We start from the raw sequence: 13965 nt of genomic DNA on the forward strand, positions 1-13965 counted from the left end.
CCTTACTTTGCTTCTTTTATTTTCTATTAAACACTTCATGTGCAATGGAGCAAATTTTTAAATTGAGCTTCAAGAATATACAATATATCTATCTATCCATTTCTATCTCTCTCTCTTTATATATATACACATATATATATATGTGTATATATATAATGTTTCCGTCAGTCCAACAAGTTGCACTGTATTATGATCATTGCAAAAAAAACAAACAAAAAAAAATTTTTAATATAGATTTACAATTAAACTTCCCACCGTTGTCCCCGCAGTCTTTTTGACTTCTCGGCTGAACTTACTGCCAGAATTGTTGGTAAAAATAAAAAATTCCTTCAGTTTCATCTTATTTCTGAAGCAGTGAGTTCAGCCGAGAAGTCAAAAAGACTGCGGGGACAACGGTGGGAAGTTTAATTGTAAATCTATATTAAAAATTTTTTTTTGTTTGTTTTTTTTTTGCAATTTATGATTGTATTCTCTGAGTGGCTATGTAGTTTTTGGTCTTTTCTTTAAAAAAACATATTGTCCTTGTAAAAAAAACAAACAAACAAAAAAAATCAAGAAACATTGAGAAATTACTGATTAGTTGAAGTGTTTATCTTATGCATGCTGTGGAGGGAAACCAGAAAATGTGATACTAAAAATTGACCTTGAATGTATGGTGACTTTTTACAAAGGTATTCTAAATAAAACATATCTCTATATATTAATAAACAGTCTGGTCTGACGAGAAATCTGTTCTGTCATTGACAATGGCATTTTCAGTTTTATACAACTATTTTTTCCTTGTTTTAAGGGGATTGTTCAGATTTTTTTGAAGAGGGGTTGAATTGGTTTTCTTATCTTTATTAGGTGTATCATGCTAGATTTAGGTTGACGTGCCCCCACTTTGGAGAAGCAGGCAGGAGTACAACATGGAATAAAGTACTGCTGTGAACGGGGGCAGCAACAATGCGTATTTCAGCCACCTGAAGAAAGTCCATTCTGAAAAAAAAAAAATTTAATATCACTCTAAGTAAAGACTTTATTGATAGTATTTTCACTATTTTATCTTTCCAAAAGACAGCCCCTTTTTGACAGGAAAGCTGTTTATGGCTTCAGTTCTCCATCTAAGCTCTCCGCGAAGCCACCTTAAAACCTTACACAGGAGCTGCTGGTCTACAGCTGCCTTGATTGGTTTGTTTGTATTATTGTGTGATTGTGGTGAATTAAAACTAAACCTCAGTTGCACAATTACACAAACCAGTAACTCATAGAGGCGGCTGTAGACCAGCAGCTCCTGTGTAAGGTTTTAAGGTGGCTTCGCGGAGAGCTTAGATGGAGAACTGAAGCCATAAACAGCTTTCCTGTCAAAAAGGGGCTGTCTTTTGGAAAGATAAAATAGTGAAAATACTATCAATAAAGTCTTTACTTAGAGTGATATTAAATTTTTTTTTTTTTCAGAATGGACTTTCTTCAGGTGGCTGAAATACGCATTGTTGCTGCCCCCGTTCACAGCAGTACTTTATTCCATGTTGTACTCCTGCCTGCTTCTCCAAAGTGGGGGCACGTCAACCTAAATCTAGCATGATACACCTAATAAAGATAAGAAACCAATTCAACCCCTCTTCAAAAAATCTGAACAATCCCCTTAAAACAAGGAAAAAATAGTTTGTATAAAACTGAAAATGCCATTGTCAATGACAGAACAGATTTCTCGTCAGACCAGACTGTTTATTAATATATAGAGATATGTTTTATTTAGAATACTTTGTAAAAAGTCACCATACATTCAAGGTCAATTTTTAGTATCACATTTTCTGGTTTCCCTCCACAGCATGCATAAGATAAACACTTCAACTAATCAGTAATTTCTCAATGTTTCTTGATTTTTTTTGTTTGTTTGTTTTTTTTACAAGGACAATATGTTTTTTTAAAGAAAAGACCAAAAACTACATAGCCACTCAGAGAATACAATCATAAATAACACTGAGAGCTGCAAAAGCCGTGGTTGTCATTGAACCTAAAAACTAATTCACAGCTGTTATTGAGGATACTCAACAGAAGAAGACCCTTTTCAAACTCACTGCTTCAGAAATAAGATGAAACTGAAGGAATTTTTTATTTTTACCAACAATTCTGGCAGTAAGTTCAGCCGAGAAGTCAAAAAGACTGGGGGACAACGGTGGGAAGTTTAATTGTAAATCTATATTAAAAAATTTTTTTTTGTTTGTTTTTTTTGCAATGATCATAATACAGGTGCAACTTGTTGGACTGACGGAAACATTATATATATACACATATATATATATGTGTATATATATAAAGAGAGAGAGATAGAAATGGATAGATAGATATATTGTATATTCTTGAAGCTCAATTTAAAAATTTGCTCCATTGCACATGAAGTGTTTAATAGAAAATAAAAGAAGCAAAGTAAGGCAAATAAGACACACACCCTCTGGACGAATAATCAAGTCTAGCACTGACACAAGGAAGCACAGCGCGACCTATACGGGATCTCTCAGAACAGAAACATAGTAATCTGCTGCACAGCCTTACTTTGAACAAAGCTTTTTTTTTGAGCATGTGTGTATTGGGTGGGAACTCGATAATACTGGGCCCACGTGTGCTTAAAAAGGCCATTCAGCCAGTGGCTTTAGTACAACGACATTGAAGTCTTTTGGCACTTGTACAGTACATGAACATGTCTTTTAGTTTGACAAAATGACACAACCATGTACATGCATGAAAAGACAAGCAGTAGCAAAGGCAGTCTCTTGAGAGATCAGTCCGTGATGGTGGACTGTGATCAGAGATTATTCAGAGTCCATATCGCTGCATGCCGAGCAGGTAGGCCCCGCTCTGGCTCTCTCGCTCAACGCAATCCTCCACCCACCAACCGCTACTGTCCACACCGACACCACCAGCAGCAGCACCCAGGACGGACGGAAGGAGGAAAGGAGGGACCCGAGGAGGAAGAGAGGACAGAAAGGAGGGATGAAACTGGCCTCTTCCACTTGGAGAAGGGGTGTGTGTGGAGGCAGAGGAGGAGAAGTGGAGATAAGTGGACAGGAGAAGGGGGAGGCTAAGAGGAGGAGGGGGAAAAGATGGGGAGGAAGAGGCCCCTGTGCTATCCGGAGCTGTCTGTGTCTGTCTGTATGTCTGTTCTCACACAGTCGAAATCAATTTGCCATCAGGACTGTCACTGTGGAACAAAGAGAGAAGGAAGCTTGCCAGGTCGGACACACTCAGAGAGAAATGGAGAAAGACAAGACAGGCACAAGGAGGCAGGGTAGAGATTTGGAGAGGCGTAGGTGGGGGTCATGAAATCTACCCCACCCACAGCTGCAACTCCAAACACACCTGCCATGATCAGGAAGATTGGACTTCCAATTCCCTCATCAACACTTTTTTTTTATAATCCAGATATGTTTTCTGGTTTGATATTATTGCCCATAATAAGCAGTTTATTGAATATTTGCTACCGTCTGTCACTGAAAAGTAGACAAACCCCACACTGTTGATGAGAAAATCAAGTCATCTCCTTAGCTGGAGGGATGTAGTATTAGATTAGTCTGTTGGGGGTGAATACACCCTGCAGCACAGTGTTGTCTCAAAGTACTGATACAAAAAAAAAAACACATTCAGAGCAGACAGGAGTATGTAAACAGCTTGACACTGGTGCCCAAAGCCCCAGGCTGACAAGCAGTGATGACTGAGATGAGGTCAGCATGATGTCTACTGTCACAACACGTACTCCAAACACAAGTGCACGCAAGTCATTTCTCTCTCTCTCTCTCTCTCTCTCTCTCTCTCTCTCACAGACACACGCAAATACACACATTTATAAACATGTACACAAGGATGTACTCCCTGATTGGACAGAAACAGGCACAGCATCATTCCTAACCCTAACCTCACATAACCCTGGTGAGTCAGCAAGGACTTGATAGGATTACGGTGAAGACATACTGGGCCAAGATTGCTCTGACAATAAACGGAGACACTGACCCCGCTACACTGCAGTCATTACTTTAAAGAGCTATTTTAAAAAAAGTAATGTAAGCAGGATTAAAGAGGGAAGGACAAAGAAGACACAGTAAAAATGCTCAAAAGAAACACTGTATATATATCTAACTACAGCGAAATTGCTTGAGGCAAACTATGCTTCACACTAGTGGTGACATCATTAGTCTATTAATCAATTACGCATCGATTAAAAATAAATAAATAATGGCCAATGATTTTGATAACTGATTATTCATCAAATCAATTGTCCAAACAAAAAAGCCCAGAATTATCTGGCTCTAGCTTCTCATGTGTGAAGATATGTAGCTGTTTCCTGTTTTATGTTACTGTAAACTGAATAAATTTGGGTGTTGAACCATTGGTCAGACAAAACAGATAATTTGAAGATTGCTTAAAAAAACAGTGAATGGCATTTGTCAGTATTTCCTGACATTTTAAGTACTTAAAGTAAAAAGAAAACTTTTTTTTTCTTACATTTCACCAAGGGAAAATATTGAATATATTGATATTATGATTAACTAGGGACTGTGTTTAACTACAGCAAGACTATATCAAAAACATCCTTTACAAACTTTGACAGAACATTATTCAGTGGTATGCTCAGTACTTCCCAAACACATGCATTTTCGCTTAAAAAAACCCCAAACAAACAGAGAAATTAGTGTTGGAGTCTGGCTTGGAAGCGCATATAGATAAATCTACTCTTAACTAAGTTTTAAAAAGTAAGGTTTCAGGAAAAAAACATTTTGGGAGGCATACTTCTTGATGAATAAGACTTGAAGCAAGAATTGTGTGAGAGTTTGTAAACAGATGTTTTCATATTGTTTTGCTGTTAAACTTTGTTTTTTCTCACATGCCTTGGGGTAACATGGTGCGACTAATTCATTTGCAAATGGTCATTTTGTGGGTAAGTGTTCCTTTAACAAATAATTGTACACATACATATGGGTGATTGTAGATTGAACTTTGTTTCAGACGCTGTGTGGCTTTGTAGCCCATCACTTAATTCCATACTATGCATTAACCATATACTAATCGTAATAGAATACTCTTAACAGTGGCATTGGAACTTCATCATTTTTTGGTCACAAAATAATGCACTATGTGAAAAGATATATTATTGCAGTATATTTGAGCAAGCTCTTGCTTGAACTGTCTCGCCACAGTCCTCATGTTTTGTAACTGTAATTGGCTGCACAAGTTTCTTCGTTCATTGCATTATGAGACAATGGTCTAAACAGCATTGTTAAAATCAACAAATCCTCCAGGGAGCGACAAGTATTTTTCCTTCTTCTGGACACGTTCTTGCAGGTGAACGTTCTCTGTCGCCATCAGGGCATTATATTTTACCTGCTTTTAAGACTAACCATCATTCCAAGTCTTTAATTGCCGCGATTTATCTTTTTAATTCTCTGTAAAAAAAAAAAAGTTTTTAATTGTTTTATTTATTTTTATTGATAATCAAACTTAACTTTTATAGATTCCTTTATTCCACTGAACTCCTTGGCATATTTTTATTTTATTTTACTGTAAGTGTCCAAAGCAAGCTCTTCAAACAAATTGACCTTTGCGGGATTATTACATGGTCTGAATTTAAACCTGGTATACATTTAACAGTACACTCAAATATCAAGCACTTCTAAGGATCCACCCTGATATTATGGAGAATACTGTACACTTTTTCTAGTAAACTACATGTTTGGTCCGCGACACATCATACTCTACACCATTATAGAAAGTGAATGTAGCGTTCCACTGGGACACTGCGTATGTTACACAGTTGCCTTGCTCACTCTTCAGTGTTCCAGCATGTAATGACTCAATTGAAATGCCATCTTTTACTGATAGGTCACTACTGCCAAAACTACCAAAGTTAAATAACTCAGACGGCAGCACCAGTCATATCTTAAGAGGACAGGGTAGAAAAGGCACTTACCTTGTGGCAAAGCGGCCATCATAATCCTCAATAGCAGGCTGAAAAGATAAAATAAAATATTTTACTTAGTGTGCTTGTATACCTTGGACTGAAGCACCTGCTGTACTTGCATACAAACACTAGGCGGCAGCAGAAACTTAGCAAAAGTCTCCTTTCCAGTTACTGCAGGATTACTCATATCCAATTATGCAACACAAGGCTAAACCAGACGGGGGCTACAAATTAAGTAAAAAAGAGTAACAAGTGTTTTGTGTGTTGTTCATGGATACTACACATGTTAAATTGTACCTACCTGTGTGCCAAAGCCTGCCATGCTGTAGGGACGTGGGCGGGTCTGTGCTAGGCTCTGTGCCAGCAGTCGGGCAGTCAGGCCATAGTCAGGTGTGGGCAGTGATGCATCACTCTCCAACAAGTTCCCTGTGCTGCTACTTTTCCCATGGTGCAAGCTGAGAGGGCAAGAAAAAAAAAGGCCTCAGACTCGGTCTCATAAAGTTGACACAGTTTGTGATAGAAAAAAAATGCTACGCACTTCACTTTAAGCTTCTCACTGTCACTTTCAGGCAGCACACGTGTGTAGGAGAACGGGAACCAGCCACGCCTGAGAAAGGTGAACACATGGTTAAACTTACATTGTACCTATATGTGGGGGAAGTAGATCTCACAGAATGGAAATAGGCAAAATGCAAAAATTACTATAACACTTACATCTTGTTCTTCTCATTCTCCCCATAGTGCCAGCCATCTCTGGCCTCGGGCACTAGCAGGGTGATTACATCTCCCTCAGAGAAGCTGAGCAGGGTGCTGTTGTCACCCGCAGCGTGGGAGAAGATGGCCTGGACACGGGAGCGCCCATTCTTTTCCAAGCCTGCTGCCATGGAACTGGACCTGGGCAGGGTCCGTGTCTCTCCTGTCATGTTTGCAGACAGAGTCAATGGTCAGTGACATGAGAGTTCATTAAGAGTTCAGGGTGCCTACTAAAAGTAACATTTTTGTCTATTTAGACACAGTCAGGCAGATATTCTAAATTTAGTATGTTTTTCTTTTATTTTTTTTATGTGCTTTTGTATAGCATTCACAAACAACCATGAATCACTGTCAGATTAACTAATACGCTGGTATAATTGCCATTAAAAATGATACCATAGATGGGATGATTGGTAGACTATCTCCTGCCAACATTTCTCATAAATACGGTTTCGAAGTGTTTGTTGCGACATCTCCCTGCTGCTATTTTGAGACACTGAAGAGCAGCAGTTCTTCCAGTGGCTAACATTATAACTTAACATATATAATTGTAGGTACGCAAGTAAGCAAAACTTAATTTATATAATTTCAACAGTCAAACGTATTTTGCCTTTGACTGTTGATACTAGACCAGTGTTTCCCGAATTTTTTATCCTTAAGGGATCCAATATTCAATCATTGAGTAAATCCATAAGTAAGTGACATATGACATTTAGTACTATATCTAATGCATAATAACAACAGTATAGAACAATTGATAAACTAATGTAAAACAATCTATGTGGATGTTTTGTTTTTGTTTTGTTTTTTTCAGATTGATTGCTTTGAATATAACATCAGAGGTAAGTTTTCCTGATATGTTTATACTTTTATGCAGCTTGCTGTTTAATGTTCTTTTTTTTAATTTATTTTTTACAATCATACATACGTAAAAGGCTTCTTTTTTTGACTGTTTCAGTGTTTTCTTCTCCCTGGCGCCTTGCAATTGTATATCAGCTCTCTGGTTGTTTTAACTGCATACTTTTTTAAATGTAGGACAATGTTTTTTTAAGCAGTGAGGGAAGGCTCCGTCTACCTTGATTACCTTGGGCTTCACCTTCAAGTTTATATCTTAGATAATGATCTTAACTTTAAAAAATAACACATTTTCTTTAGTTTTCTTCACAAAAATGAATGAAATGCTGAGAATTAGACCTCTGTAACGACCCTCACAATTACAGCCTATAAACCCCCTGTGAGCTTTGGTGACCGCTACTGGAGGTTGTTGCTGTCCAGTGATATAGAAATTTGTTGCATTTTGATATCTGCTGTCCTTTTTACTGTGAATTGGCTGATGCTTTGTTTGGTGAGATAAGGGTGGATATTGATTTTGTAAATATATAAGATACACAGAGCGTGAGATGGCTCTTCACATTTGAGACGTATAAATTGGCCAGTTATCTGGAGAAGGCCCGGGAGAGGAGAAAAGGAGCTCTTTATCGAGATGGTCCTTGTATTTTTGCTTTGCTGCTTCTTCTTTTCCTATATATATATATATATATTTAATTCCAGGTGGAAGCAGTGTGTTGCATGATGCATGACCGACCACTGAAGTTATAGCCACAAACATTACACATAAGTAAACGCAGTGAATACAGAAGGCGCCTAAACCATTATGTAGTACAAATAAAAATTAATCTTAATAACATCAACTGCTGACCGGAGAGTAATGGTCAGACATTAAAAAGTAGGAATAAAATCAGATTGAATCAAATAATAATGAAGACCAACATTGGCCAATAAAAGTAATACGATGTGTGAATAAAAACCAATAAAAAAGTAGGAATAAAATAAGATCAAATAAAAATGAAGAACAGGCAAAGTGATGATCTTATTTTGATCTCAACTATTAAGAAATGTCACAAAGCTCCTCAGTGTACTTTCAAGTAAAATGAGAGGACTTGGTTTGAGGTTTAATCAAATATTCTTCTTGTAATTTTCTTGCTACAGTGCTACTGTTGTTCATAAATTAGCAGCAGTGTTTGTATATCTTACCCACGGGGTTCTTATTCTTGGCAGGGGCAGGCCTGCGGACAGGGAGGGTGTTGGAGTAGACATCGCTGACCTGTCTCTGGGGCTGAGCCTGGGACTGGCCCTGTGCCTGGGTCTGGGGGGACGAAGGCCTGACTTGGGACACGGATAAAGTCCCTCCATCCGTCCAATATTCCTCCCCATGGACTCCTGTTGTCCCATTTACCATGGACATACCATCAGGGCCCATCAGCCTCTGGATAAAAAGCAGATACAACAGATTCAATAAGTATATAGATTTAATAACAAATTGTGAAATAGGCTTTGCCAGTTCAATACTGCAGTGGCAATTACTTTATGCAATATTTAGATGTAATCAAAGTCAGGACATGTTATAATTCATCTTTATTTAAAAAGTATACTTGATAATTTTAGAGTTGACCAGAAGTCGAATGAGAGTTCATCTGTCAGCAGCTGCCCAGCATGAAATGAAGATTTTAAACAGTTCATTAACCTGAGTGCCATCGTCAAAAAGAGACTAGAGATGTTTGCCTGTTTTGCATCTTTATTGGAGGTCCAAAGGTGAATAAGCTGATAATAGAACTGTTAGCTATTCCACAGTGATGGGGACATTTAAATGAAGTTGTTCTGTCCTCTTAAGAAAAATTACAACAACTTGTATTAATTGCCATAAATTGTAATCAGTCTGTGACATTATATATAAGGCAACCACATTAAAATTGCTCTGGCCCAAAGGTTCCATTTTGTAAATGGTTATATTCCATGTCTTATTTTCTAATAAAGCAAGTAGAGGAGCTGTAAAAGTAAAAAAAAAAAAAAAATGCTTCATCCACAGAAAAAAAATGTGCAGAGAAATGTCAGGAATTTAAGTTGGGATGTCACAACTATACTATATAAAGGTAAAAACTGCTACTAAAGCACTGTTAGTCATTCCCCAGCAGTTAAAACAGTGAAGAGATGCCAAAAGTGCAGATGTGGAAGACCTGGAAACACTGACCAATGAGAGCAGACTGTTTTTTAAGGAGTGGGCCTGACAGAAAGGTGTTATAACATTGCATTTCAGACATTTCAGAGTGTAAAAACAGTTGTTCCAGCTAATGGTAAGAAGAAAATAATGTGTTTTTTGAATATCAAAGCATGTGAATATATTCTGGTAGAAAGTGGAAACCTCAAATACAAGTATGGACCTGAAGATTCACATAATATGGGACCTTTAGAATTTGCTTCTTTTGATTATAAGAAAGAGAAATAAAAGGCCCCAGAGAAACATTAAAACACAGAAACACTTACTGCCTTATTAAGGGAGGACAAATAAAAATAACACTTATTTTCTTCACTCACCGCTGGGTGTCCCAGGCCACTGCCCATGAAAACAGCCAGCTCCGGGGGCACAGGAAGAGGCTGGGCCCCGGGGATAGGGTCTGAGATGACCAAGTTGGATTTGGAGGTATGCAGGGGGCTTGTGCCCCCGAGGGCAGCAGAGCCCATCTGCTGGGCCAGGAGCATGGCCCTCTCTGGCAGTTTGTTGGGGTCTGAGCAAGCCTGTTGCCACACTGGGATCTTCTGGGTCAGAAGGTCTTTACCCTGGAGGAAGGAAGGAAAGATTGGAAAAACACAAAAAAAAATGATATTGCTTTTGCTGCAATGTGACAAGAGAAAAAAAGCTCGCTTAAGCATTTTCTGTGCTAAAGCTTCAATTTTCTCCCTATTCAATAGAATAAAAAAAACAAATGTTCAGTTCTCAAAGGTTTTTCCTCACTCTGTAGCCTTGACCACTGCCCCTTGCACATCTTTGGTAATGTGCTGCGTGGGTGAGGCTGTGGGACAGACAGACATATAACCAAGCTGCCCACTGCAGCATCTCACAGCCTGTGGACACGGCTGTTCTTTCCACAAGTAGAGTTTAATGAACTGACAAAAATTCACACTGTGTATGACTGTACAGGATACACCCATGCACACACATAGAAAACATGGACAGTTTTGTCTCTTTTTTCGTGTACTAATCCATAGCTCTCACCTTCTCTTTCTCCCTCTCGTGCGCACACACAGACACACACACACACGATCTTGCACACAGACAAACACACATAGGAACCCTCTGGGAGAGGGTTCTTCAGTCTGCTGAAGGTAACCTCTTCCCACGCACAGCCCCATCCTGATTAATGACTAGACTCCATGTTGAAAAAAGAAGCTGCAGTGCAGTCCACATGAACACACATAAACACACACAGTCCTCCTCCAGCCACATCTTCAGGCGGGCGGTTCACACCCACCAGTAATCCCAGGAGACTGATATACTTCATTACCCGAGAATATCAAATTCTTGGATAATGGACAAAACAACAAGCGTAAAAAAACTAAATCCTTGTTAATATCACTTCATTGCCTTTGATGTTATGATAAAGAGGGGGATCTGTTTGGATTCAAAGGTTCTTTGCTTCAAATGTCAGCAGCGGTGTGAAAACAACAAGCAGGTATTTTAAAATTCTCTAGTGACTGCTGTAAACAAAATGGGTGAGAAATAGTTTGCGACTTTTGTCCTGTTCATTGCACTGAGTTTGATTTCAGTCCATCTTTCTCTACAAGAATTATTTTGATGCTTTTTCTTATTAACGTCTTTCATTAACTGAACAAGTGAGGCAGTTCTCCACGCAAAAAGGTGGCCAGGCACGCAAAGGTGCAATGATGGATTACAGCTTCAGATCTGGCTGTCAGCTGGGCATTGTCTACAGTCTTAATGAATTTTTAAGATGAGGAGGCCCCTGTGAGCGGTCAAAGCTAATGTGACTTTGAATTATATATCTCCTCCTATGCCCTTTGTGTTGAACAATGGTCTACAGCAGGTGAGTCCTCAAATAAAACACAGATGACAGATTGGGAGTACTGAAGATAGAAAAAAATGCATGATGATTGAACAAATTATTCAAGGAAACACTAAATCTGACCATTAACTACTAACTGTGCACAGCCTTAGTTAAAGGCCATTAGAGACAATTTTCTCAATCAGTTTCTTGCTATAAGTGACACGTGATTATTTCAAATGAGAGACTGAGTATTTGCCTGTTCATCCTCACGTTTCTCACTGATTGTAAGAGGGCAGGGCTCAACTGGAAAAAAGTGTTTGCATTTCTTTGCACCAATCAGAATTTAGCAACATTTAAACACAATGACAGTTGAGTTGTTGTTTGCTTGTGTTGCCTTAACTGTCAATCCAATGCCGTCAAAACACCCCCACGCAGTCCCGATGAAGCAGATTAGCTGTGTTTTTGAGTGGGAAACTTTTAATTTATAGTACCTTAGGTTGTTTACTTGATATTTGAAACCAAGATTGCAGAAGCCTTAAAGCCCCTTCCAGTGTAATTTGGCATATTTATGATATTATATATTTTTCTGAGTCATTTTCTGACAATGATGCAGAGCAACACAGTTTGCAAAATATTTTAAATATAAAAATAATCAAAAAATTAAATAATCAAAAATGGAATTTTGTACTCAAAGTTAAAAAAAGAAAGTTGCTGCTCATATGGGAGAATGACGTAAGACAGTAGAAGCTGGAGGTCATACGTCACCCTCTAAGCTTGCATTGGTGCACAACTATCATCTGAGAGGCAAAACCAGTACTAAACATCATTGTGAGCTAACTAATCAATTTGTGTTGTGTGTTGGGTAACATGAAGACATAATAAATGTGGATTAACTGTTTGCAGAGCAGATGTGTCACGAGATGCATCTTTTTATTGGCCTCACCTGCAGGAAACTTACAAAGCTGGGTTGTGTGAGTTACAGGAAAAAACATACAGTGAGCTGTCATTTTGTGATTGTGTGAGACTGTTTCTTCAAGTTTTGGCTCTTTTTCACCATGTTTGTTTAATATGGATAAATTAACATTAACATAGACTGCAATAAGCTATGCAATAAGTATAAGATTTGAAAGCAACTGTCAGCTGGTATTGGCAAAATAAATCCTGACAGGTTCCATACTGGAAGCAAACAAAGAAATTGCCCATATCAACTGACAGTTGAATGGTTATGTTAAATCCATATTCATTAATATTTCCTGCAGGTAAAGGTGGTGGAGAAAAGCCTTTAATCTCATGACTTAAGTGACTGCTGCTGCTAACCTTGCTAGTATCCATGCTATCAGTAAACATATGCTTGAACATCAAGTTGTTTGCCATGGTAACAGATTAGGCCCAACTACTGATTGCACTGGCATTCTCTGTTTGAGAGAAAAAAATTTAAAAAAAAACAGGAAGAAACAGTGACGAGCAAGATTTAAAGAGACAGTTGAAACCATAACTGACACACAGTATATACTTATCAATTCTAAAGCCACAGCGTTCATGTCTCTCCTCACATTTACTTGACTGTAAGAAAATCTCTTTGGTGGTCAAGTGACACTTGCCTTGCCGTGGTAGGCGCTGCTGTTCTTGGCCACTGCACATTGGCGGTCCACCAGGAAGCAGTACCTGCGACGCTCCTCGGACAAGGCTGTCTTGTATCCCTCAGCAATGAAAGTGTCCAGCTCAGTCTGCTTACTGCTGATGGTCTCCACAAACTGGTGGGGAAAACACAACAACACATGAAGTTGGGACATAATATCTACAGATTTAGATTTAGCCATCTATCTACTTTTAGTATTTTTTGTTTTATTAACACCCTGCTTCTAATTCATACTTAGGAGCAGCTCAGTACAGCTTAGTCCTGTACTGTACTGCCAATCACTGCATATTTCCACTGGAGCAATTAGGGGTAAAGTGCGCAGTGACGGTAATAGTTGTGAAAGGATAGAGCCTTACTCAGTAACTTTCTCAGGCTAGATTGTCCCTGCCGAACGCTACAGAGGCAATGCAATGATGACTGAAGATCCTGCAGTGTGGAAGGGGAATCACTCACAAAGAACCACTAATCAGTTTTTACGTGTCAGACAACAGGTGTGTTAATGCATGCATAAGAGTGAGTAACAGAGACAGAAATCGAGGGAGACCTGGTGCAGTTTGGTCTTCTTAGCATGAGCTGTCCAAAAATGGGAAATGTCACAGAGTTCACTGACCACATACACACACACACACACACAATATGGTCAGAAACGGTGGTGAGGAGCTACAGGGAGTCTTATTTTGAAGAGGTAGTGGCATTTAATTTTTTTTTCATGTGCACACACGCAGAGTTTGCATATTGGTAGCTGAAAGTTTTTGATACTGTAGTCTCAAAGTGGGTCAACTACATCCAGTTTCATGGCTTTA

The 13965-nt window shown here is 38.7% G+C and overlaps 1 protein-coding gene across 3 annotated transcripts in view; it reads right to left on the minus strand.

Moving 5' to 3' along the window:
• The window catches only part of LOC121957316 (brain-specific angiogenesis inhibitor 1-associated protein 2-like), a 108451-nt gene that overhangs the window by 41915 nt on the left and 52571 nt on the right, over window positions 1–13965 (minus strand). Inside the window, exons 7-14 of one of the 3 annotated variants that reach the window (XM_042505889.1) lie at window positions 13125–13277; window positions 10058–10300; window positions 8720–8951; window positions 6647–6848; window positions 6471–6539; window positions 6234–6387; window positions 5942–5979; window positions 2288–3181 (exon numbers count right to left, since the gene is read on the minus strand). In XM_042505889.1, coding sequence (XP_042361823.1) covers window positions 3145–3181; window positions 5942–5979; window positions 6234–6387; window positions 6471–6539; window positions 6647–6848; window positions 8720–8951; window positions 10058–10300; window positions 13125–13277 — 1128 coding nt within the window. In that variant the 3' untranslated portion in view covers window positions 2288–3144. Of the gene's footprint in view, window positions 1–2287; window positions 3182–4476; window positions 5418–5941; window positions 5980–6233; window positions 6388–6470; window positions 6540–6646; window positions 6849–8719; window positions 8952–10057; window positions 10301–13124; window positions 13278–13965 lie in introns of those variants that run through there. The other 2 variants (XM_042505892.1, XM_042505890.1) reach the window with 2 other exon arrangements.

This window comes from Plectropomus leopardus, chromosome 17, assembly GCF_008729295.1.
Source record: "Plectropomus leopardus isolate mb chromosome 17, YSFRI_Pleo_2.0, whole genome shotgun sequence".
Taxonomy (NCBI): domain Eukaryota; kingdom Metazoa; phylum Chordata; class Actinopteri; order Perciformes; family Serranidae; genus Plectropomus; species Plectropomus leopardus.